The sequence below is a fragment of the Nerophis lumbriciformis genome, linkage group LG19, assembly GCF_033978685.3.
Source record: "Nerophis lumbriciformis linkage group LG19, RoL_Nlum_v2.1, whole genome shotgun sequence".
Lineage (NCBI taxonomy): Eukaryota > Metazoa > Chordata > Actinopteri > Syngnathiformes > Syngnathidae > Nerophis > Nerophis lumbriciformis.
In genome coordinates, this window is record NC_084566.2 from 29567992 (window position 1) to 29593951 (window position 25960).

General features: G+C 40.9%; 1 protein-coding gene across 3 annotated transcripts in view; it reads right to left on the reverse strand.

The window, feature by feature from the left end:
- Positions 1-25960, reverse strand: part of cadm3 (cell adhesion molecule 3) — a 322568-nt gene that overhangs the window by 287356 nt on the left and 9252 nt on the right. For all 3 annotated transcript variants that reach the window (XM_061979022.2, XM_061979021.2, XM_061979023.2), the window contains exon 2: positions 23633-23818. In XM_061979022.2, the coding sequence (XP_061835006.1) occupies positions 23633-23723 (91 nt within the window). In that variant the 5' untranslated portion in view covers positions 23724-23818. The remainder of the gene's footprint in view (positions 1-23632; positions 23819-25960) is intronic.

The following is a 25960-nucleotide window of genomic DNA, read 5'->3' on the forward strand; positions in this document are numbered from 1 at the left end:
ACACTAAATTGGCCCTAATGTGAGTGTTGTCTGTCTATCTGTGTTGGCCCTGTGATGAGGTGGTGACTTGTCCAGGGTGTACACCGCCTTCCGCCCGAATGCAGCTGAGATAGGCTCCGAATGGGACAAGCGGTAGAAAATAGATGGATGGATGGATGGATGTCTCCATGGTTTGATTTAAAATTTTCGGGACTTATGCAGATCCCAAATACAGAATAGCAGGCACCAGTACGTAAGAAAACTTGGTTTTGTCTAATAGATCCTCTTTAAAATGGCATTGTTGTTGTTTTTCCATCTGCAAGTGAGCATTTTAGTATTCATGTGTATCTCCCAGCATGTTTGTGAAGATACAGACAGATAAAAGCGAGCAGCAACGACGTGCAGGAGGCGCCATGTAAACCTTGCCCTCGGCTGCCGCGCTCATAGTTAAAGGCTTTGTTGGGGGTTTACTCAATCAGCCCCGGCGCCTTAATTAATCGCCATGATGAACAGCAGAAATAATTGGTTTTCTGCCAGATGTGAATCCCCTCCGCAAACTAACACCAGCAAGCCGGGGTCTCCCTTTTTTCCCTCTTTTCTTTTTCGATTCGTAATCACATTGCTAATCTAGACGCCGAAAGCCATAATGGATCCAAGAAGAATGAACATTAAAGACAACGGGCGCAATATGGCTTCCGTTGATCCGTTGTGTGTGCCGTGGAAGCTTCCAACGACTTCTTTTATGGTCCTGGGAAATGTTATTTTAGAATCCCAGTGCTTCCCAAGGGTGATGACTAACATCCTTTTATGCCGGGCGTCCTAATAGGATGAGCTTCGGAACGCGTCTTTATGTTGTAGCAAAAACAAACTGCTAATTAACTGGCACGGTCATCAAGGCGGGAATTAAGGGAGCTCCTCCCACGATGGGAGTGAATCTGTTGAAGCCCAGGTAGCAGCATGTCCAGACCAGGTAACTGGCGGCTCAAACAAATAAAGACGCACGTGAGCTCGCAAATAGATCAGTCCAGGATAAGGAGGGGCTAAGGTTTAGTTTAGCCCCGGTGCAAGTGGAGCCAAATGGAAAAATAGCTTAGGCTGCTTATTAATGCCACGGTGGCTTGGCGGTAATTCCTCCGGGCTCTGTGTACCTCTGCTTGTTAATGAGTCACTGCTTATCAGTCAGCCTTGTTAACAGGCAGAGGCCTCGCTTCCAAGCCGCCTACTGCTTTTGTGCACTAGCTAATACTCCGGCATTAGCCCGACGTCTTGGCACGCAGGAAGTCAACAGTAAACAAACAGAAGCACACACAGGAAGCGGGCATATGGCCAACAAGACAGAGGCAGTCCTCGAGGGGGTTTGGGTTGGTGGGATGCTGGGGAAGGAGCCCAGATAACGAAAGGAGCGAACAGCTTGTGCACAAACACAAGAGCACCCCCCAAAGCTTGTAAATCTTCCCACACGAGTGACGGGTCCACACTTTCCCCCATCCTTTAATCCGTCTTCATTATGGGCCTCAGCTGGAAGGCCCAGTGTGCTCGTCCCCTCTAAAAATGGGAGATCAACTCTTACTATCTCGTCAGGAATGCAAATATTCCTCAGCAGGATGGCGCTTGCTGCAGCCAGGCGGGCGCCGCCACCAGAGAGGACGGACCCGCGCAGCCCCACTGCGGAACCGAGGTAATTGGGTCAGCGCGACCAAATCAGGGCACAGCCGGCCAATTGCATGTCTAATCTGTGCCCTTCCGAGAGGCACTTTCCCTCCGCGGCGCATGGCTGCACATCCAGCTGTGGAAATGGGTCTTTTCAAACGGTGCGTAATTAGTGTCTCCCCCATTGGGTCGCTCGCTCCGAGGAAGCTCGGTCGCTGACACGTCCAAAGGAGCAGAACCGCGGTAATGAGTGGTGACGTGACTCTCGGAATAGGTAGGACTTGTGGAATTGATACAGGGGCAGGAAAAAAAATGGGAGTGTAGCGAGGGATTCCATTTCTGTTCGTCAAGGTCCAATCTACACAAGGGTACCCGGTGGGGCTAATTATTGGTCTGTAGCTTTTCCAGGCCCGAGAAGCTGCAGGGTCATTGGTAGTGTAGCGGTTCATATAGCTAGCTGTCATGGGGATGGCGCAGCCTCGATTCCCAGTCAATGACCACTCAGTCGCTCTACGACTGACCAGTGATCAATCTCGGGGAGAGCCTGCCTTAAGTCATCTTGGATTGGTTTCAGTGCCCCCCCTTAACACCTGACAGTTGAACATTGATGGATAGATAGCAAAAGAAGCATATACTGTGTGTTTTACCATGAATTGATTAACGTGGACCCCAACTTAAACAAGTTGAAAAACTTATTCGGGTGTTACCATTTAGTGGTCAATTGTACGGAATATGTACTGTACTGTGCAATCTACTAATACGTTTCAATCAATCAATCAAACGCAGAACGTTTGAGGATACGCATGCAGCTCTTTAGCGCCGCTCTAGTGACTCCCTGGAGCTTTTTCAAAAATATATGAAAATAGAAAAAGATGGGGGGAATTTTATTTATTTTTTAATATGGTTTCTGTAGGAGGACATTATGACACAAACCTCCCTAGCTGTTAGAAATCACCCCGTTTATATTGTTAGAGTGTCAGCCCTGAGATCGGTAGGTTGTGAGTTCAAACCCTGGCCGAGTCATACCAAAGACTATAAAAATGGGACTCATTACCTCCCTGCTTGGCACTCAGCATCAAGGGTTGGAATTGGGGGTTAAAAATCACCAAAAATGATTCCCGGGCGCGGCTACCGCTGCTGCCCACTGCTCCCCTCACCTCCCAGGGGGTGAACAAGGGGATGGGTCAAATACAGAGGACACATTTCACCACGCCTAGTGTGTGTGTGACAATCATTGGTACTTTAACTTAATTTGGCGAGCGGCGTTTTGTCCTACTAATTGTCCTGAACTCCCCGTAGTTTGTTTACATGTCCAACTTTTTCCGACGCTGCCACAGAAAGACGTGTTTTATGCAACTCCTTTGTCTCATTTTGTCCACCAAATGTTTCATGCTGTGCGTGGATGCACAAAGGTGAGCTTTGTTGATGTGTGGAGTGCTCATCAGGCATATTTGGTCAGTGCATGACTACAAGCTAATCGAAGCTAACATGCTATTTAGGCTAGCTTTATGTATATTGCATCATTATGCCTTATTTGTAGGTATATTTGAGCTCATTTAATTGTTTAATTGATGGATACATGGCAATTTCAGAGCAAGTATATCATATGATCTTTCGTCTTCTGAAGCCTTGTCTGGTGTGTTATGTCCCTTATTCCACAGCGAGTTATTTTGCACCTGTGTCCCACAGTTGAGATAGTCCAAACAACTAGTCATGTTTTCGATAGTTTCCCAACAACACAGTTTTTTACCGGAAGGTTGAACACTCTTAGGCTAGAAGACAATTTAATTTCTCCTCTCACATTGTACCACAGTTCCACCCCCGCTATAGATAATGTTTGAGCCTTGAATGTGGAATTCACCATGTTATGCTTGAATTTCAGGACACCCCTGAGTTCATGTGGACCATCGCTGAGTGAAAACAGACTCTGTATATTTGCAGGTAGAGCCCTTTCTGAGGCCATAAACATAACTTGAAGGCTACTGTATTGGATTATCAAATCAAATCAACTTTATTTATAAAGCACATTTAAAATGTACCACAGGGGTAGCCAAAGTGCTGTACAATGGGCAGGTTAAAAGATAAGAGAAATGAGCAAGCACACCACAACACAAACAGAACACGATAAAAAAATAAATAAAACATAAAGACATGTTCACAGCAGGTGCATTGTGGGACGCCATAGCAGGATGGAGATCAATCAGTGTTATAAGCCATGGAATAAAAGTATGTTTTTAAGAGAGATTTAAAAACAGGAAGAGAGGAGGCCTGTCAAACACTCAAAGGTAAGCCGTTCCAGAGCTTGGGAGCAGCAGCGGCAAAAGCTCTGTCACCTCTAAGCTTCAGCCTTGTGTCAGGGACCGTCAATAGCAGCTGATCGGCTGATCTTAAAGGGGAACATTATCACCAGACCTATGTAAGCGTCAATATATACCTTGATGTTGCAGAAAAAAGACCATATATTTTTTTTACCGATTTCCGAACTCTAAATGGGTGAATTTTGGCGAATTAAACACCTTTCTATTATTCGCTCTCGGAGAAGCAATCCACCATTTTCTCACTTTCGTCGGTGTGTTGTCGGAGGGTGTAACAACACGAACAGGGACGGATTCAAGTTGCGAAAGATGCGAAAGTGTGGGGAAAGCCGACGAAATGGTCAATCGTTTGTTCCACACACTTTACCGACGAAAGCTATGCTACGACAGAGATGGCAAGAATGTGTGGATATCCTGCGACACTCAAAGCAGATGCATTTCCAACGATAAAGTCAAAGAAATCTGCTGCCAGACCCCCATTGAATCTGCTGGAGTGTGTGAGCAATTCAGGGACAAAGGCCCTCGGTAGTACGGCAAGCAATGGCGGCAGTTTTTTCCCGCAGACGAGCGAGCTAAACCCCCTGGATGTCTTGGCTCACACCGTCCCTTATGCCACCGAAGATGATCAAGAGAAGAATATCGACCCTAGCTTCCCTGGCCTGCTGACATCAACTCCAAAACTGGACAGATCAGCTTTCAGGAAAAGAGAGCGGATGAGGGTATGTCTACAGAATATATTAATTGATGAAAACTTTATTCATTACCCGCGGTTTGATGTAAATTATTATACATAAACTGTGTTTACCAATAATTTAGCTTAAAAACATTTATTTTTTTCAATCATTCGAGTACATTCGGGTAGTCTTGTGTAATGCAGTATTTTGTGTCTATTTAGGTATGGTTAACCTGAGTGCTGAAATCGTGGAAAAATATATGTTCTTAGCGCGCCTGAAATGGGCTGTCTGCACTCTCAAAGTGCATGTTGTTGCCAAATGTATTTCATATGCTGTAAACCTAGTTCATAGTTGTAGTAATTATCTTATCAGACAGTGTTAAGCCGCTGAAATCCGAGTCTGAATCCGAGCTAATGTCGCTATACCTTGCTGTTCTATCCGCCATGTTTGTTTGTGTTGGCATCACTGTGTGACGTCACAGGAAAATGGACGGGTGTATATAACGATGGTTAAAATCAGGCACTTTGAAGCTTTTTTTAGGGATATTGCGTGATGGGTAAAATTTTGAAAAAAAACTTCGAAAAATAAAATAAGCCACTGGGAACTGATTTTTAATGGTTTTAACCCTTCTGAAATTGTGATAATGTTCCCCTTTAAGAAAATTACTCATTGTGAACGGATCATTGGTATGAGCTCTATATGGGGCATAATGTATCATTCTAATTGCCTTTTTCTGGAGCTTAAATAGCAGTTCAACAGTGTCCCTGTAGGTGTGCCCCCAAACTTCAGCGCAATACTGTAAATGTGACAATAAAACAGCTAAGGAAATTGTTCTTAGTGAATTTTGATTTAGTAATTTCTGCATAATTAATACAGTGAATAGTAATAAAGACTAAAGTGGGATCACAAACAAAATCTTGTTTAGGGGCTCCTGACAGGACCTCCCTAAGACTACAATGATGTACTTTCCTGAGCTGGCCGCCTGGTGCTTCCAGTGTTTGGTGTGAGTGTCAAACGTTTGGCAAGTTTTTGTTTTTGAATCCAGAATTGATGGGCAGTTCTGCCCCCCTGATGGCTCATCTGTTTGTCCATTGATTTGCTGAGATCAGCATTTTGTTTTTCCCCCCCATCCCTCTCTCTCGCTCTTACTGATACATAACATTGAATTATTTATGCTAAGTAGATTCCTCTGTTGCAGGCCCTCTTAGCGTGGAGCCCTCCATTATGACAGCGCTATCTGACTGCTCACCACGCCCTCCTGCCGCATCATCGGAGCTCTGCGGCATCATCAACATCAGCAGGCAGACTGACTAAAGACTGACGCAGTAACACGTCCCGGCAACAGGAAACTATGGACCAGAGACAAAGTAAACAAACAAAAAAAAAAAAATAGATAACACCTCCACCAAGGCTTAAACATTTGTCATTTGTGAAATCAATGAGCAAACAGCTTGGTATTGACATTTTCTTCCCTTAGATCCAGAAGGAATTCAAGAACTGGAAGGCGGTTTTTTTACCCTTCTTTAAGCTATTACGTAAGGACATCGGAGATATAAATGCATGAACATATTGAAAAGCAGAGTTTAATATCGGAGAAAATGTCTGAATTCTAATGTCCAATTGGACATTAAAACGGTTTCTATCCCAAGAAATAGCTAACAGAGTAATAAACATAATACTGTACCATCTCTGTACCATTTGTTGTCAGTCATTTGGACTATGAAAATACTCGTAATCATCTAATTTGCGGAGTTCCTCAGGGTTCGGTTCTTGGCCCTGCCCTCTTTAGTATTTACATGCTGCCGCTAGGTGACATCATACGCAAATACGGTGTTAGCTTTCCCTGTTATGCTGATGACAGCCAACTCTACATGCCCCTAAAGCTGACCAACACGCCGGATTGTAGTCAGCTGGAGGCGTGTCTGAATGAAATTAAACAATGGATGTCCGCTAACTTCTTGCAACTCAACGTCAAGAAAACGGAAATGCTGATTATCAGTCCTGCTAGACACCGACATTTATTTAATAATACCACCTTAACATTTGACAACCAAACAATTACACAAGACGATTCGGTAAAGAATCTGGGTATTATCTTCGACCCAACTCTCTCGTTTGAGTCACACATTAAGAGTGTTACTATAACGGCCTTCTTTCATCTCCGTAATATTGCTAAAATTCGTTCTATTTTATCCACTAGCGACGCTGAGATCATTATTCATGCGTTCGTTACGTCTCGTCTCGACTACTGTAACGTATTATTTTCGGGTCTCCCTATGTCTAGCATTAAAAGATTACACTTGGTACAAAATGCGACTGCTAGACTTTTGACAAGAACAAGAAAGTTTGGTCGTATTACGCCTATACTGGCTCACCTGCACTGGCTTCCTGTGCACTTTAAGGTTTTACTACTTACGTATAAAATACTACACGGTCTAGCTCCATCCTATCTTGCTGATTGTATTGTACCATATGTCCCGGCAAGAAATCTGCGTTCAAAGAACTCTGGCGTATTAGTGATTCCCAGAGCCCCAAAAAAGTCTGCGGGCTATAGAGCGTTTTCTATTCGGGTTCCAGTACTATGGAATGCCCTCCCAGTAACAGTTAGAGATGCTACCTCAGTAGAAGCATTTAAGTCCCATCTTAAAACTCATTTGTATACTCCAGCCTTTAAATAGATCCCCCTTTTAGACCAGTTGATCTGCCGTTTCTTTTCCTTTCTCCTCTGCTCCCCCCTATCCCTTGTGGAGGGGGAGACACACAGGTCCGGTGGCCTTGGATGAAGTGCTGGCTGTCCAGAGTCGGGACCCGGGGTGGACCGTGGCCTGTGCATCGGTTGGGAACATCTCTGCGCTGCTGACTCGTCTCCGCTCGGGATGGTTTCCTGCTGACCCCACTATGGACTGGACTCTTACTATTATGTTAGATCCACTATGGACTGGACTCTCACAATATTATGTTAGATCCACTATGGACTGGACTCTTACTATTATGTTGGATCCACTATGGACTGGACTCTTACTATTATGTTAGATCCACTATGGACTGGACTCTTACTATTATGGTAGATCCACTATGGACTGGACTCTTACTATTATGTTAGATCCACTATGGACTGGACTCTTACTATTATGTTAGATCCACTATGGACTGGACTCTTACTATTATGTTAGATCCACTATGTACTGGACTATTACTATTATGTTGGATCCACTATGGACTGGACTCTTACTATTATGTTAGATCCACTATGGACTGGACTCTTACTATTATGTTAGATCCACTATGGACTGGACTCTTACTATTATGTTGGATCCACTATGGACTGGACTCTCACAATATTATGTCAGACCCACTCGACATCCATTGCATTCGGTCTCCCCTATAGGGGGGGGTTACCCACATATGCGGTCCTCTCCAAGGTTTCTCATAGTCATTCACATCGACGTCCCACTGGGGTGAGTTTTTCCTTGCCCTTATGTGGGCTCTGTACCAAGGATGTCGTTGTGGCTTGTGCAGCCCTTTGAGACACTTGTGATTTAGGGCTATATAAATAAACATTGATTGATTGATTGATTGATAATTACCACAATTGTGTCGGAAAAGCTTCGACACTGAGCAGAAAGTTTTGGAATGTGATCTTGTGTCGAGGGCAGGGGTGTCAAACATACAGCCCGCGGGCCGGATCAGGCCCACAAACAGGTTTTATCCGGCCCTCTGGAACGATCTCCCTCTCCATGTGAGACAGGCCCCTTCTTTGGCTATTTTTAAGACCCTTCTTAAAACCCATTTTTATTCACTGGCTTTTAACCCAGCATGAGACTTTAAACTGTTTTTAGCTTTTAACTTTTTGAACTGTTTTTAACTTTTAAACTGTTTTTATCTAACAAACTGTTCTTAGGGTAATTTATATTTGCTTTTTAAATGTGTATTTTTATTTCTGTTTTAAATGTTATTTTTTAGTCTGTCCTTTGCCTCCATTTCTTTGTGGTGTACAGCCCTTTGTTTTTCAACTGTGCTTGTCTTTAAAGGGCTTTATAAATAAAGTTGGTATGGTATGGTATGGCCCGTGGGATGAATTCGGCAAGTATCAAAATTGGCCTAAATGTTTGAATGAACAAAACTGCTGTTCTAAATGTGTCCACTAGATGTCGGAATAGCAATTGTTTGTATCTTTGTAGATGATGCTACTTATGTGAAAAAAATTGCACCAGTCGAGGAAAATGAGCAAACTACATAAATAACATCCTGTAATTTGATTGATATTATTCTTTTATCCTGATAGATTGAAAATTAACACCAATGAGTTGACTGATGAACATCACATCATTTATTCAGAAAGTAAAAATAACAACAAATAAAGATAGAATACTATTAACCGCAACATGTAAGTGTAAAAAAAAAAACATTATGATTTGTACATTTTCAGAATGTGCTTGTTCTATTTTTTAAACAAAGAAAACAACCTGAAGTTGTCTTTATTTTTAAGTTATCGTGCCGTGATTTTACCGGGAGTAGATTTTTCTCCATGTGGCCCCCGATCTAAAATGAGTTTGACACCCCTAGTCTCGGGTACATTTTTAAACATTTTTTTTTTCCTACCCTACAAACACAATCACGGTTTGGTACGTTCCTCGTTGACAACTTTGTTTACTTCCGTTATGATACCGATATTGGAAGCTTGAGTATCGGCCGATACCACATCAATAGGAATTATTAGTATGGACACTGACACTGACAAACACATTTCGGGAGAACATCCGCACCGCAACACAACATAAACACAACAGAACAAATACCCAGAACCCCTTGCAGCACTAACTCTTCCGGGACGCTACAATATACACCCCCCGCTACCCCCAACTTCCTCATGCTCTCTCAGGGAGAGCATGTCCCAAATTCCAAGCTGCTGTTTTGAGGCATGTTAAAAAAAAATAATGCACTTTGTGACTTCAATAATAAATATGGCAGTGCCATCCATCCATCCATCCATCCATCCATCCATTTTCTACCGCTTATTCCCTTTGGGGTGGCGGGGGGCGCTGGAGCCTATCTCAGCTACAATCGGGCGGAAGGCGGGGTACACCCTGGACAAGTCGCCAGTGCCATGTTGGCATTTTTTTTTTCCATAACTTGAGTTGATTTATTTTGGAAAACCTTGTTACATTGTTTAATGCCCCCAGCGGGGCATCACAATAAAATTAGGCATAATAATGTGTTAATTCCACGACTGTATGTGTCGGTATCGGTTGGTATCGGAATCGGTAATTAAGAGCCATTATCGGACATCTCTATCAAAATTCCTATAAACACACTCCGCAACCTTGTGGACAGCCTTCCCAGAAGAGTTGAAGCTGTAATAGCTGCAAAAGGTGGAGCGACCTCATATTGAACCCTATGGGTTAGGAATGGGATGGCACTTCAAGTTCATACAGTATGTGAGTCATGTTCTATGTTTCTTGTGTGGTAAATACTTGGCCAATAAAGATCATTCTGATTCCTATTCTCATAATCAAAAGAAGTACAAAAATCTGCAACATCATCAAAAACCTCACCTCCTATGCGGAGGCAACACTAGACACCGTGAGAAAGCCATCTTTCTGAGTCTCTGCCGCTCCAGTTGAGGGATGACTAACACTCCTCCGAGGGACGCTCCTCATTTTCGATGTTGCAAGAATAAAATAGGTCATCATTTTTCTCAGTCTAACCATTCTGTGACCCCCGCGCTCCCTCTGGGTTAGAGGAGGGTGGCGCTATCGCCCCCGTTTTCACTTACATTTGCCCGTCTGTTGGAATGCGTTGGCACGCGTCCTGGGCCTGATGCGAGCTCCCACAGGAACCGAGCGGCTGGTTTGCCAGCGAGCTGGCGAGACCATTCATTGTCACTATTTATTGCGGCACTCAGACAAATTCCTGTACTTAAGGTGATGAAGAAATAAGCAACTCTGATTAATGTCTGCAGGCTATGTGAACCGGGGGGCCGTATTCTCATCATCACCAAATCTGATGTAGCGCAAGTAACGCACTGCAAAAAGTCAGTGTTCAAAAACAAAATGAAGGGGTATTTTATTTGAACTAAGCAAAATTATCTGCCAATAGAACAAGAAAATTTGGCTTGTCAAGACTTTCTAAAAGAAGTAAAATTAGCTAACCTCAATAAACCCAAAAATACCTTAAAATAAGTATATTCTCACTAATAACAAGTGTACTTTTCTTGGTAGAAAAAAAAAAAAGACTTTTGCTCAATATGTTGAAAAATATTCTTAAATTGAGTAAATGCTAGTGCCATTATCTTGACATAATGATATGCGTTCGGTAATACATTTCTTGAAACCAGCAAACTTATACTAAAAACTAATGTATTTTTTTTAATGGAAAGGCAACAAGGCTTGTTACTCTCTGGGTCTACTTGTCGCTCAGGCAAATCATATGGTCTAAAAATGCATTTTTCCATCGATAACATGACATCATCGCGCCAAATGCGTGCTCTTTCAGTCAATTAGCGCGCATATATACAGCCCGGCCAAAATCTTTTTAATTGTCATTTTGAAGAATTTATCTGAATGTGCATGAACCTTTTCTGTTCAAAATTGTTGAAATGTTAAATGTTTAAATATTAACTGTCAGTTTACTGTACTGTGCCAACTGTACTACGATATGAGTACGTATTTTCTATTGTGTCATTGAAAATAAAACAGCAAAGTCCATTCGGCTGTCATCTGTTTTAATTATGAGACACAATTGTGTCAAAGTCATGATTTTTTTTTCATGCGTGAAATAAGAAATTATTACTTTAAAAAAGTAGTTTTATACTTGTGAGTGTTGATGACACAGCTTTGCATCAGTTGATATTCTAGTTTCAAGCATGTTTTACTCAATATACCTGTAGGTCTTAAAATCTCAGCAACAAGCTGTAATATCTTACTGAGATCATTTAGGACCAAAACACTAAAAACAAGTAAAACACTCAAACATAAAATCTGCTTCGAGAGAAGAATTATCTTATCAGACAGAAAATAAGCAAATATCACCCTTATTTGAGATATTTAATCTTACTTAGATTTCAGTTTTTGCAGTGTGGTGCTATTGCACAAAGACGGCTTATATACACATGCTTAGGAGTTTAAAGGGGCTTTTACATTAACATCTTAATGCTCGTTTGAACCAGGTGTGGTTCGATTTGGAAAGGAGAGAACACAAATGAGCTCTTAGGCGTTTTCGCTGAGGTAGAAATAAGAGATCCGACCTGACTACGAGCTAAAATGTCTCATTATGCATCACGTCGTGTTTGCTAAAGGATAAGACCGGTTTTCGCCTTGGCGAACGCGCCTATGGATTAGCATATCGTCTAAAAGCAGAATTCGCTTTTTCACTGGCGCCTTGAAGCCTGCCAAATTGTCTGTGGAAAAAAAAATATATAAAAATAGACAAAAGAGGAAAAGGTTGAATAATGATACAAAAAAATAGCTGTATTTACTTGTAAGATAACGTTGAGGTGCAGGCTGTTTTTTCTTTAAACATATGCAGGACAATATCATTTTTAGTACGTCCCACTTGTCGTGTGATGCGGTTTTCAACAAAACATTTTTTTCATATATCGCCTAGTAATCGTACGGAAAAATTAATTCCCAAGAAAAACAGCACGGGGTCCATCGTCTGGCGGTGGTTTGGCTTCAAGCGGGAATATATCGAACAGACAACCGTCATTTGTCAAGTGTGGGGCAAAAGAGTTGCCACAAAAAGTAGCGTTACTGCTAATTTGTAGCATCATTTGAAAAGTCATCCGCTAGAGAATGAAGAGGCTTGAAACTCCGCAAGTCAACATCTCCGTTCGGTGCCACACCAACAAAATGCAGAGGCAACCATTTCCACATCAACACCGTATGAAAAAAATAGTCAATAAAAGACATAACACTATTTGATTTCCTATTATGCAGCTCATTTTTATTTGACAGTTATTGAAATATCTTGTGTGACATCATGCACAAAAGTGCACTTTATTTGTTTTAAACTATTGTAGTGGCGTTCTGAACAAAAAGTGCACTTTAATTTAGTGTTGTTTTGATGTCATCTTAGTGACATCATGCACAAAAGTGCACTAATAGCTTGTTTTAAAATGTCTCTGACAATCTTGCACTATCTGTTTTGAAAATGACATGAATGTTTGTGCCACTGCTTCATAACTCTTTAATAAATACAGTTTTGGTCAATTGACTTAGTTGTGATTTCCCTCTATGTATGAAAGTTTAAAATGAGCATATATTAATGCAGTATCAAGAAGAATGTTTTAATGTAGACACATAGAATCATCATACTGCTGTGATTATATGCATCAAGTGTTCATTCAAGGCTAAGGCAAAATATGGAGATATATATCATGTATCGTGACATGTAGAGATGTCCGATAATATCGGCCTGCCGATATTATTGGCAGATAAATGTGTTAAAATGTAATATCGGAAATTATCGGTACCATTTTTTTTATTATCGATATCGTTTATTTTTTTTATTTATTAAATCAACATAAAAATTACAAGATACACTTACAATTAGTGCACCAACCCAAAAAACCTTCCTCATTGACACAAAAGGGTTGTTTCTTTCTGTTATTAATATTCTGGTTCCTACATTATATATCAATATATATCAATACAGTCTGCAAGGGATACAGTCCGTAAGCACACATGATTGTGCGTGCTGCTGGTCCACTAATAGTACTAACCTTTAACAGTTAATTTTACTACTTTTCATTAATTACTAGTTTCAATGTAACTGTTTTTATATTGTTTTACTTTCTTTTTTATTCAAGAAAATGTTTTTAATTTATTTATCTTTTTTTTTTTTTTTTTTTAAAGTACCTTATCTTCACCATACCTGATTGTCTAAATTAGGCATAATAATGTGTTAATTCCACGACTGTATATATCGGTTGATATCGGTATCAGTAATTAAAGAGCTGGACCATATCGGAATATCGGATATCGGCAAAAAGCCATTATCGGACATCCCTAGTGACATGACCTAAAAACATCGAGATATTAAAAAAAGGCCATATCGCCCAGCCCTAGTTTGAAGGTAGAAAAGCTCTAGTATAACCCATGTACCATATATGGGTAGGTTCCCGCTCGTCCATCGCTGTGTCTGTTTCACTTCCGGTTCACTGACATAGGAAAAAAAACTTTTGCGAGATCTCTCAAAACATTTGTTTCCCCTCCATGTCCCTTTAGGGCAGGGGTCGGCAACCCGCGGCTCTAGAGCCGCATGCGGCTCTTTAGCGCCGCCCTAGTGGCTCTCTGGAGCTTTTTCAAAAATGTATGAAAAATGGAAAAAGAGGGGGAAAAAATATATTTTTTGTTTTGATATGGTTTCTGTAGGAGGACAAACATGACACAAACCTCCCTAATTGTTATAAAGCACTCTGTTTGTATTAAACATGCTTCACTGATTAGATTATTTGACGAGCGCCGTTTTGTCCTACTAATTTTGGCGGTCCTTGAACTCACCGTAGTTTGTTTACATGTATAACTTTCTCCGACTTTCTAGGACGTGTTTTATGCCACTTCTTTTTCTGTCTCATTTTGTCCACCAAACTTTTAAGGTTGTGCATGAAAGGTGAGTTTTGTTGATGTTATTGACTTGTGTGGAGTGCAAATCAGACATATTTGGTCACTGCATGACTGCAAGCTAATCGATGCTAACATGCTATTTAGGCTAGCTATATGTACATATTGCATCATTATGCCTCATTTGTAGCTATATTTGAGGTCATTTAGTTTCCTTTAAGTCCTCTTAATTCAATTTATATCTCATGACACACTATCTGTATGTAATATGGCTTTTAATTTTTTGCGGCTCCAGACAGATTTGTTTTTGTATTTTTGGTCCAATATGGCTCCTTCAACATTTTGGGTTGCCGACCCCTGCTTTATGAAACAATTCGTCACAGTGCTCTAAATATACAATTCTGTTTAGGGCCCCATTTCTTTGCTGTTCAGAAGCCAACAATGTGTGTAAAAGCACCCTCAGATCGCAACCTGCTTTGCTTCCACCTCTAATGTTGACATGTTTTCTCATCCCCCTGAACACTGTCAGACCCCCTCCGGCGCTTAATTACTCTCCTTGATTGACAGGATAATGCAAAACCAAAGCAAGGATTGGTCGCGCATGGTCAGATCTCCTGGCGGGCACGCCTTAATCAAATGTGACGCCCGCTTGAACGCCAGCCAAAACCATTATAGGACCCCGCACTATAAAAGTGTGCTGCAGGCTGGATGGGGGAAGGGGGGAGAAGCGTCGCATCATCATCATCATCATCATCATCAGTGAGCTTCAGATCCTCGTCTTCATCATCTTTACTGGTGAGCGTTCACTTTCCACATGTTCTACATACCTCAGAAGAAGGCAAAAACAGCTTTTGTGCTTAAGCACAGTGCGAGTACAGTGTGTGTGTGTGTGTTAGTGTTGTAACACCACCAATATTTTGGTACCGGTACTAAAATTATTTTGGTACTTTTCTAAATAACGGGGAACCATAAAAAAATGGCATTATGGCTTTATTTTAACAAAAAAATCTTAGGGCACATTAAACATAGGTTTCTTATTGCAGTTAAGTCCTTGAATAAAATAGTGAACATACAAGACAACTTGTCTTTTAGTAGTAAGTAAACAAACAAAGGCTCCTAATTTAGTCTGCTGACATATGCAGTAACATATTGTGTCATTTATCATTCTATTATTATGTCAACATTATTAAGGACAAGTGGTATAAAATTAATGATTAATTTACTTGTTCATTTACCATACTTGCCAACCCTCACGGATTTTCCGGGAGACTCCCGAAATTCAGCGCCTCTCCCGAAAACCTCCCGGGACATATTTTCTCCCGAAAATCTCCCGAAATTCAGGCGGACTCAAGTCCATGCGGACCAGAGTCCGCTAACCCACAATATAAACAGCGTACCTGCCCAATCACGTTATAACTGTAGAAATATGGAGGGCGAGTTCTTGGTTTCTTATGTGGGTTTATTGTTAAGCAGTTTCATTAACGTCCTCCCAGCGTGGTAACAACACACAACAACAGCAGTCACGTTTTTGTCTACCGTAAAGCAGTTCGTCTGCCGTAAACAGCAATGTTGTGACACTCTTAAACAGGACAATACTGTCATCTAGTGCATTTGATGAAAGCACTTTTGTGCGTGCCACACAGCAATGCATCATCAGAGAGGGTGTTCAGCATGGTTCGAAAAATAGTGACAGAGAATAGAACAAGGATGGACAATTCAACCCTTAACTCACAAGTATATGTGTAAATAAATGAACACTGAAATTCAAGTATTTCTTATATATATATACACAATAAAAGAAATATATATTTATAGCTAGAATTCACTGAAAGTCAAGTATTTCTTTATATATTTATATATATATATATATATATATATATATATATATATATATATATATATATATATATATATATATATATATATATATATATATATGAAATACTTGACGTGGTGAATTCTAGCTGTAAATATACTCCTCCCCTCTTAGCCACGCCCCCAACCACGCCCCTCAACCACGCCCCCCCACCTCCCGAAATCGGAGGTCTCAAGGTTGGCAAGTATGGCTTACTTTCTCTTTTCTACACTTCTGTTAAAATGTAATCATCACTTATTCCTCTGTTGTTTGATACTTTACATTAGTTTTGGATGATACCACAAATGTGGGTATCAATCCGATACCAAGTAGTTACAGGATCATACATTGGTCAAAGTCCTCATGTGTCCAGGGACATATTTCCTGAGTTTTTAAAAACATAATATACATTTAAAAAAAGTAAAGATGTTGTGATGGCAAAAAATATCGACGTAATCATAGTAGTATCGACTCGATAAGTGCTTGTACTTGATATCATTAGAGTGGATGTTAGGTGTAGATCCACCAATGGCGTTTGTTTACATTTTGACGCCAATGAGGAAGCATGTTTAGCTATTACTCGTCCTGCAGGGATGATACTTGTAAGTCAGGCAATGACATAAAAAAGTACAAAGTTGACAACACATGATAATATAAATTAATATAGTGCAAAAGGTAATGTAATGCATGATTGTCCAGTTTTGCCTGAAAGGGAGTGGGAAGAAGATAACGTATTTAATCCCACCCCCAGTTCTCCATTCAGGGGGATGTTGAATAATTTGTCGCCATGGAGACCAGGATTAGTGATTTAGAAGTAGCTAAAACACTGCCGACGGCGGATGGACGTTAGCCGCTAGCTAACTAGCCATGTCTTAAAGCACCTCTTCCTGAGGGCGTTTCAGTGTTATAACTTCACCTTTATCGTTAGTTTTTAAGCCAAAATGCGTCCGTTCGTCCTTTTCTGTCTACACACTGTCTGCTTGTAAGTACTCCGTGATTGTGCGCTGCCGAACATGCTCCTTTTCTCGTAAACCAGCAATGACACCACGTGAATTTGTGTCACGTCCATACTTGCCAACCTTGAGACCTCCGAATTCGGGAGATTGGGGGGGTGAGGTGGGCGGTGTTTGGTGGTAGCGGAGGGTGTATATTGTAGCATCCCGGAAGAGTTAGTGCTGCGATGGGTTCTGGGTATTTGTTCTGTTGTGTTTATGTTGTGTTACGGTGCGGATGTTCTCCCGAAATGTGTTTGTCATACTTGTTTGGTGTGGGTTCACAGAGTGGCGCATACTTGTAACTGTGTTAAAGTTGTTTATACGGCCACCCTCAGTGTGACCTGTATGGCTGTTGACCAAGTATGTTGCATTCACTTGTGTGTGTAAAAGCCGCATATATTACGTGACTGGGCATGCTGTTTGTATGGAGGAAAAGCGGACGTGACAACAGGTTGTAGAGGACGCTAAAGGCACGCCCCCAATATTGTTGTCCGGGTGGAAATCGGGACAAATTCGGGAGAATGGTTGCCCGGGAGATTTTCGGGAGGGGCACTGAAATTCGGGAGTCTCCCGGGAAAATCGGGAGGGTTGGCAAGTATGGTCACGTCTGGGGGGGGGTCGCAGCTTACTGCATGATTCCTTCCCCAGGGATGCAAACGGACCACTCTGGACAGGACGTGCAGGTAGGACCAAGATTTATTGTCGAAATCAAACAAGTACCAAAAACGGAAAACAAGTCAGAGGAAAAACGTGCCGATCGCACTACGCCAAGGCTAACACTTAGCGTAGACTAGAGACAAGGAATACTCACGTAACGGTAGCAAGAAGCAAACCATGAAGCCAGGCCGACTGACCTCTGGTTAGTCCTCGGGAAACAGATTAGCGTCCCGAGCACCAATCAGAGACAGGTGGAAACAATAAGCACCCATGGTAACTAAAAACAAACAAGGGCGCACGAAAACAGGAACTAAGGGAGTCCAAAACTAACAGAATATAACAACACATGATCCGGGCCACGGATCATGACAGCGCGAGGGTGCGGCACCGGTACGTTTCAGAGACCGTATCGTACGGAAAATGATTCATTAGTATCGCGGTACTATACTAATACTGGTATACCGTACTACTCTAGTGTGTGTGTGTGTGTGTGTGTGTGCACTAGAGGCCTCTGAGGATAGGTTGTGAAAAATGCAAATGCGAGAGCGTTTATTGCAGGCGCTCTCGCCTGTGCAATTAAATGTTAAAAGTCTTAAAAGTGGAAGCCGAGGATGCCAGCAGCGTTCCACCTGTGTCTCCGTGAAATAGTTGAGGACGACATCATCAGCGTGATCTCGCCCTCTGAAGTCGGCACTGCCGGCAAAAAGCCGGGGCGTTACGCAATCGGAAAGCCACACCGGACGGACTATTCCTGCTCATTTGAAGCTCACTGCGGGGTGCACGTCGCTCCAAAGTGACGCTCTCAGCCAAATTGCTCTCCTTTTAAGCCCCGCCCACTCCAGCCGGCATCTCCTGCATGTGTGCAGTGCTTGGGGTGGAAATAGTCCTCGTGTTGTTGTCTGAGCGCAACTGCGGGACTTCAATCATTGCACTGCCTTTGATGAATAATACTAATACAGGGTCCGTACACCTTGACCATGGCCAAATTCAAGCACTTTTTAAAAGGACTTTCAATATCAATTCTCCAGTTTTTCCAGTACCCTTCAAAGGGTGAAAACCAGTGTGAATCAATCCATAGCTTTGTTGTTTGAGGTCACCAAATGCTGTCTGTAGGAAAAATAGGGAACATCTGCTAAAAGCTGAGCCTAACATTGAAGCAGCAGTTGTCATTAACTGAATGAAGCTGTCGACTATTCAATGTCATTTGTGTTTGCAAACGTTTACTTGTTTGTTTCTATCATCATTCCTTACAAAAAATAACATTAATTATTGTTTACTTGTTTGTTTCATAATTCATGTAGACATCATTCTTTACAAGAAATAACATTGTTTGTTTGTATCATAATTCATGTATACATCATTCCTTACAAAAAATAACTAATTATTGTTTACTTGTTTGTTTGTATCATCATTCATGTATACATCATTTCTTACAATAAATAACATTAATTATTGTTCACTTGTTTGTTTGTATCATTCATGTATACATCATTCCGTACAATAACATTGTTTACTTGTATCATAATTCATGTATACATCATTCCTTACAAAATAAGATTAATTAATATTGTTTACTTGTTTGTTTGTATCATCATCATCATTCATGTATACATCATTCCTTACAATAAATAACATTATTATTGTTTACTTCATAATTCATGTAGACATCATTCCTTACAAGAAATAGCATTATTGTTTATTTGTTTGTATCATAATTCATGTATACATCATTCCTTACAATAAATAGTATTAATTATTATTGTTTGTTTGTTTCATAATTCATGTAGACATCATTCCTTACCAGAAATAACATTGTTTACTTGTTTGTTTGTATCATAATTCATGTATACATCATTCCTTACAATAAATAACATTGTTTACTTGTTTGTTTGTATCATAATTCATGTAGACATAATTCCTTACAAGAAATAACATTATTTTGTACTTGTTTGTTTGTATCATAATTCATGTATACATCATTCCTTACAATAAATACCATTAATTATTATTGTTTACTTGTTTGTATCATAATTCATGTAGACATCATTCCTTACAAAAAATAACATTGTTTACCTGTTTGTTTGTATCATAATTCATGTATACATAATTCCTTATAATAGCATTCATTATTATTGTTTACTTGTATCATAATTCATGTATACATCATTCCTTATAATAAATGGCATTCATTATTATTGTTTACTTGTTTGTTTGTATCATAATTCAAGTATACATCATTCCTTACAATAGCATTAATTATTATTGTTTACTTGTTTGTTTGGATCATAATGCATGTATACATCATTCCTTACAAAAAATAGCATTATTGTTTACTTCTTTGTTTGTATCATAATTCATTTATCCATCATTCCTTACAAGAAATAACATTGTTTACTTGTTTGTTTCATAATTCATGTATACATCATTCCTTATAATAAATAGCATTAATTATTATTGTTTACTTGTTTGTATCATAATTCATGTATACATCATTCCTTATAATAAATAGCATTCATTATTATTGTTTACTTGTTTGTTTGTTTGTAACATAATTCATGTATACATCATTCCTTACAATAAATAGCATTAATTATTATTCTTTACTTGTTTGTTTGTATCATAATGCATGTATACATCATTCCTTATAATAAATAGCATTCATTAATTATTGTTTACTTGTTTGTTTGTATCATAATTCATGTATACATCATTCCTTACAAGAAATAACATTGTTTACTTGTTTGTTTGTATCATAATTCATGTATACATCATGCCTTACAATAAATAGCATTAATTATTATTGTTTACTTGTTTGTATCATAATTCATGTAGACATCATTCCTTACAAGAAATAACATTGATTACTTGTTTGTTTGTATCATAATTCTTGTATATATCATTCCTTACAATAGCACTAATTATTACTGTTTACTTGTTTGTATCATAATTAATATAGACATAATTCCTTACAATAAATAACATTATTATCGTTTACTTGTTTGCATTATAATTCATGTAGACATCATTCCTTACAAGAAATAACATTATTATTGTTTACTTGTTTGCATTATAATTCATGTAGACATCATTCCTTACAAGAAATAACATTATTGTTTACTTGTTTGTTGGTATCATAATTCATGCAAACATGTTCATTAAAACCTACCGGCATGATGGAGCGATGCACCGCCGTCCTCTTGGGGGCGACACAGAGCCGTATAAACATGACAACAACCTAACGTAAAGGCTCGTGCAAAGCAAACAGATCAAGCGTGTAGCTTTCATTTTTAAGGAAACTTATTCTTTTTTTTTCCCATTTTATAATTAGCCTATTGAGTCAGATTGCAGAGAATTTATGATGAACTATTATGTTAAATCCATTATGGACTGGACTATAAAAAATAAACTTTGATTGATGATGAACATTTCTGAGCATTTACGAGCACTTCACCCAAAATTCAAGCATTTTTCAAACCTTGAAAACACATTAAAATCCAATCATTTTCAAGGTTTTTAATAATAACATACTTTACTTGTATTTTTCTTGCAAATGGATTCAAGGCATGCATTAAGAGAGACACATTGAGAAAGTGTACCTTGGTAAGTTTTTTCACTTGTGTTTTTATGGACTGACAATAATAGATTAAAATCTTAGTGAGCACTATGGTCTTCTTTAAAAGACAATGCTTTTTACGACAGCGTCTGGTGTGCATACTGCAAGTTGTGAGCCAATAGAGCGCTCGGCGGCTCCGCCAGCACTTGTTGACTATCAAACACGATCCGCCTCGTGTTCCTTACTTGGCGTGCGCCACCGCTCCACCAGGTTTGGCGACAATTTACCCCAGCAGTTTTTTTGCATAAAGCTGCACGAGAAGGCAACAAAAGCTCGGCGAACGGGCTTGGCCGAAAATGCAGAGTCAACAATTCAAGAGGTAGTCACCTGAAATGGTTTTCACTTCACAGGTGTGCTTGAAGCTCATCGAGAGAATGCCAAGAGTGTGCAAAGCAGTAATCAGAGCATAGGGTGGCTATTTTGAAGAAACCAGAATATAAAACATGTTTTCATTCGTAGTTTTGATGCCAATCTACAATGTAAATAGTCATGAAAATAAAGAAAACGCATTGAATGAGGAGAAAATGTGTCCAAACTTTTGGCCTGTACCATATCCATAGTCAACGTTGTATCGATGTATTGTGCCTGCTGGTAGGGCACCAATTCAAACAAGAAGGTAAGCATTCACACCTATAATGACAAATTGTCGCTATGATAGTGTTTTTCAACTAGTGTGTCGTGAGATATTGTCTGGTGTGCCTGGGGAAATTATGCAACTTCACCTAATTGGTCCAACAAATATTTTTTGGAAATCAATTATAATCTGCAAATAATGTGCCATTGCTTAGTGTCTGTGCTGTGTATAACTAGGCAGGGTAACCACATAATACTCCATGTCAGTAGGTGGCAACTAGTTAATTGCTTTTTAAAAGTCGGAATGTGTCGGGTGAGACGAGGACGGTTTGTAGTGATCCCAATATGCAGACCACAGCGGGAGGCAATGTGCAGGTAAAAAAGGTATGTGATGCTTAAACCAAAAATTTACAAAAGGGAAAGGAAAAGGCAATGGCTATGCAAAACGAAAGTAAAACTGGGCTGGCTACAAAGTAAACAAACAGAATGCTGGACGACAGCAAAAACTTACGGCGTCCACAAAGTACATCCGTACATGACGTGACAATGTCCACACAAAGAAGGATAGCAAACAACTTAAATAGCCTTGCTTGCTAACACAAAGCAAGTGCGGGGAATAGCGCCCAAAGGAAGACGCGAAACTGCTACAGGAAAACACCAACAAAACAGGAAGGGCCACCAAAATAACAGCGCACAAGAACTAAAAGCACAGGAAAACACCAAACACAAAATAAGGCACGACGACCTGGTGGAGTATAATTTTTTTAACGTTTTCTGCTGGTGGTGTGCCACCGTATTTTCTAAATGAAAAAACGTGCCTTGTGTCAGAATAATTGTATCTAAGTTATCACAAAACTTTGTGTTTCAATGAGTTCCCGGCGAGAAGACAAAAGCTGTCTTTGGACCTACCAAGAAGAAGGCTTATAAAACTCCACTGTGTAGGATGGGAAGCAACATGAAGGTGTTCCGTTTCTTTCATGTTTTGTAATCCACAGAAAGATTTTGTTTTGACCCGAGAACTACAAAGCGGAGAGAAAGCAGGATCTGCCCAAGTTCCAGGCACCTCTTTGAACTGTTTTACGACCTTTTCTTTGAACTGTTGTAATCAAAGGCGATGGCTGTTTACGACCCCCGACCCTTAGAAACAGCTGTTGCCATGTAATCAAATAAAAGATACAATCTTTCGTCAGGGGCGTGGGACGACACTGTGTCTACGCGTCTCACCTCAATTGAGCCAAATTTAATTATGTCTGTTTAATTCCTTTCTTCTTGTCTTGTTTAATAGATGTCATCAGTGTTTGAACCTGACACCTTGCTTCAAAAAAGGTTGAAAAACACTACTATAACAGACCCCCATGCGATAGAAAACTGTACCTTACTACTAAAACCTGTCTCCCTGCAAAGTAAAAGTTGGATATCTTGGGCGTATTTACACTGAAAGAGCCTGAAATGTGTGTGTAGAAAAGTGTACTACACAGTTGGAATGGGGCCAAAGGTCTCTGAGCGCGTTAATGCGCACGTTACACACATGCTTATGGGGGTCAGGGGTTTAGGGGGTGTCCCATGTGGTTATTTACGCTCCTCTGCTCCTCTTGTCATAATACTGGAAACTAACAAAAATCCTCCGGACAACAGATAAAGGGGACCCGGCACAGACTGAAAGAGCGGGCCGGTGAGGTCAGCACCACCCGGAGGGGCCGAGGGTCGGTACGGGCAATAGGGGGGGGTATAGCAACATAAAAAGTGAGGAGCACTTACCAAAGACAACGTTGCTGTGAACCACAACCGCCAAGGCTAGCGTCATTAGGCCGGCAATCCATAACGGAGCAGGGGCTGATGGGAAAGCCATGGCTGGGCGGACAGATCCTGCTTGTTCCCGCTTGAAACCTCAAGTGAAGGAGGGGCTGCCGGTAGCTCAGGAAGGGGGTCCCGGAGGAGGATTACCTGCGGGAAGAGAGCGAGGCGTTATAAGTCTCCTCCTCAACGCCGCCATGAATTAAAGGACTGTGGTCCTGCTCACGTGCGAGCATTGATTCGCTCGTGTCATAACACACGGGGGGCGGGGGAGGGTGGATGGGAATCGAGCCGAACTGCGGAGGTAATGATGGGGAGGAGGCATTTACGTCGGATAAAAACAGATAAAAGGATTTGTTTACACATTGTTTGACCTCAAAATGCAAATATTTGAACACGATTTCTCATGCTTGCTAAAACGTCGAGGGTAAACAAGCGCAGGTGTTTTTTCACGTACAAAACAATGGCGGAACAGAGCGCATTTATTTTCCTATACGTTATTTTCATTTCACGGACAATTTGGCCTCTCCCTAATAAAGCTATTGGTGGTGTCACCGCTATGTTTAGTGGTTAATCAGATTTTTTTTTTTTTTGAAAAAGCATCATGTGAGATCACTGACATGTTGACCGTAGGCGCCGAATCTACATTTCTGCCAGCGGGTGCTCAGGCGGGCGGTAGATCTGATGCTACTTTTCTGAGGCCCCGTTTACCCTGTATAAGGTTATCCAGGGTAAATCACACCTAACTTTATCCGTGTCCACACACACAACAATGCCACCGTTTAAGACCCCCGGCTCCCCCCGTCCGACCGGGGGTACTGGGGCGGTATGGCGTAGTGAGTAGAGCGGCCGTGCCAGTAAACCTGGGGGTTGCAGGTTCCCTCCCCGCCTCTTGACATCCAAATCGCTGCCGTTGTGTCCTCGGGCAGGACACTTCACCCTAGCCCCCGGTGCCGCTCACACTGGTGAATGAATGATGAAAGGTGATGGTTGGAGGGGCCTTAGGCGCAAACTGGCAGCCTCGCTTCAGTCAGTCCACCAGAGGGCAGCTGTGGCTACAAATGTAGCTTACCACCACCAGGTGTGAATGAATGATGGGTTCCCACTTCTCTGTGAGCGCTTTGAGTATCTAATAATAGAAAAGCGCGATATAAAATCGAATCCATTAAGTACGCATGCGCGGAAAATGCGCACGTCACCTCTAGTGTTGCTTTGTGTGCAAGTTCTTAAATGTAACTTATCTGAACAATATCCAGTGTTGTGGTATTTCAATTAACTGGAATCCAGTGTGCTGTGGGCCCTATTGTAGTGAATCACACCTGAGACATCATCCATCCATTTTCTACCGCTTATTCCCTTCGGGGTCGCTGGAGCCTATATAAGCTACAATCAGGCGAAAGGCGGGGTACACCTGGACAAGTCGCCACCTTATCGCAGGGCCAACACAGATAGACAACATTCACACTCACATTCACACACTATAAATTAATCAAATCTTTATTAGACACGTAAACAATGTGATAAAAACATTTTACAAAACTAAACAACTTTAACACTGTTACAAATATGCGCCACACTGTGAACCCACACCAAAACAAGAATGTCAAACACATTTCGGGAGAACATCCGCACTGTAACACAACATAAACACAACAGAACAAATACCCAGAAACCCTTGCAGCACTAACTCTTCCGGGACGCTACAATATACACCCCCCGCTACCACCTACCCCCAACCCCCGCCCACCTCAACCTCCTCATGCTCTCTCAGGGAGAGCATGTCCCAAATTCCAAGCTGCTGTTTTGAGGCATGTTAAAAAAAAAAATGCACTTTGTGACTTCAATGATAAATATGGCAGTGCCATGTTGGCATTTTTTTTTTCCATAACTTGAGTTGATTTATTTTGGAAAACCTTGTTACATTGTTTAATGCAGGGGTGCTCATTACGTCGATCGCGAGCTACCGGTCGATCTCGGAGGATGTGTCAGTCGATCACCAGCCAGCCATTAAAAAAATAGTCCTAAAAATGAGCGATCATAAATCTTCACTATGACGTCACTTTCGTCACTTGATTGACATTCACGGCACCCGAGGGTCTTCTGAGATGACGCTGGCTGCTGCCAGCTCATTAAAATTACCGACTGGAAGGCGAGAAACACTTTATTTCAACAGACTCTGGCGCCGTACCTGTCGTCAAAACTCCAAAGACCGACTGCACAGTTGCACAATAAAAGCGCTTCTTCATCCTGCCTGCGCTACCAAAATAAGAGTCTCAGAAAGCTGGCGTGCAC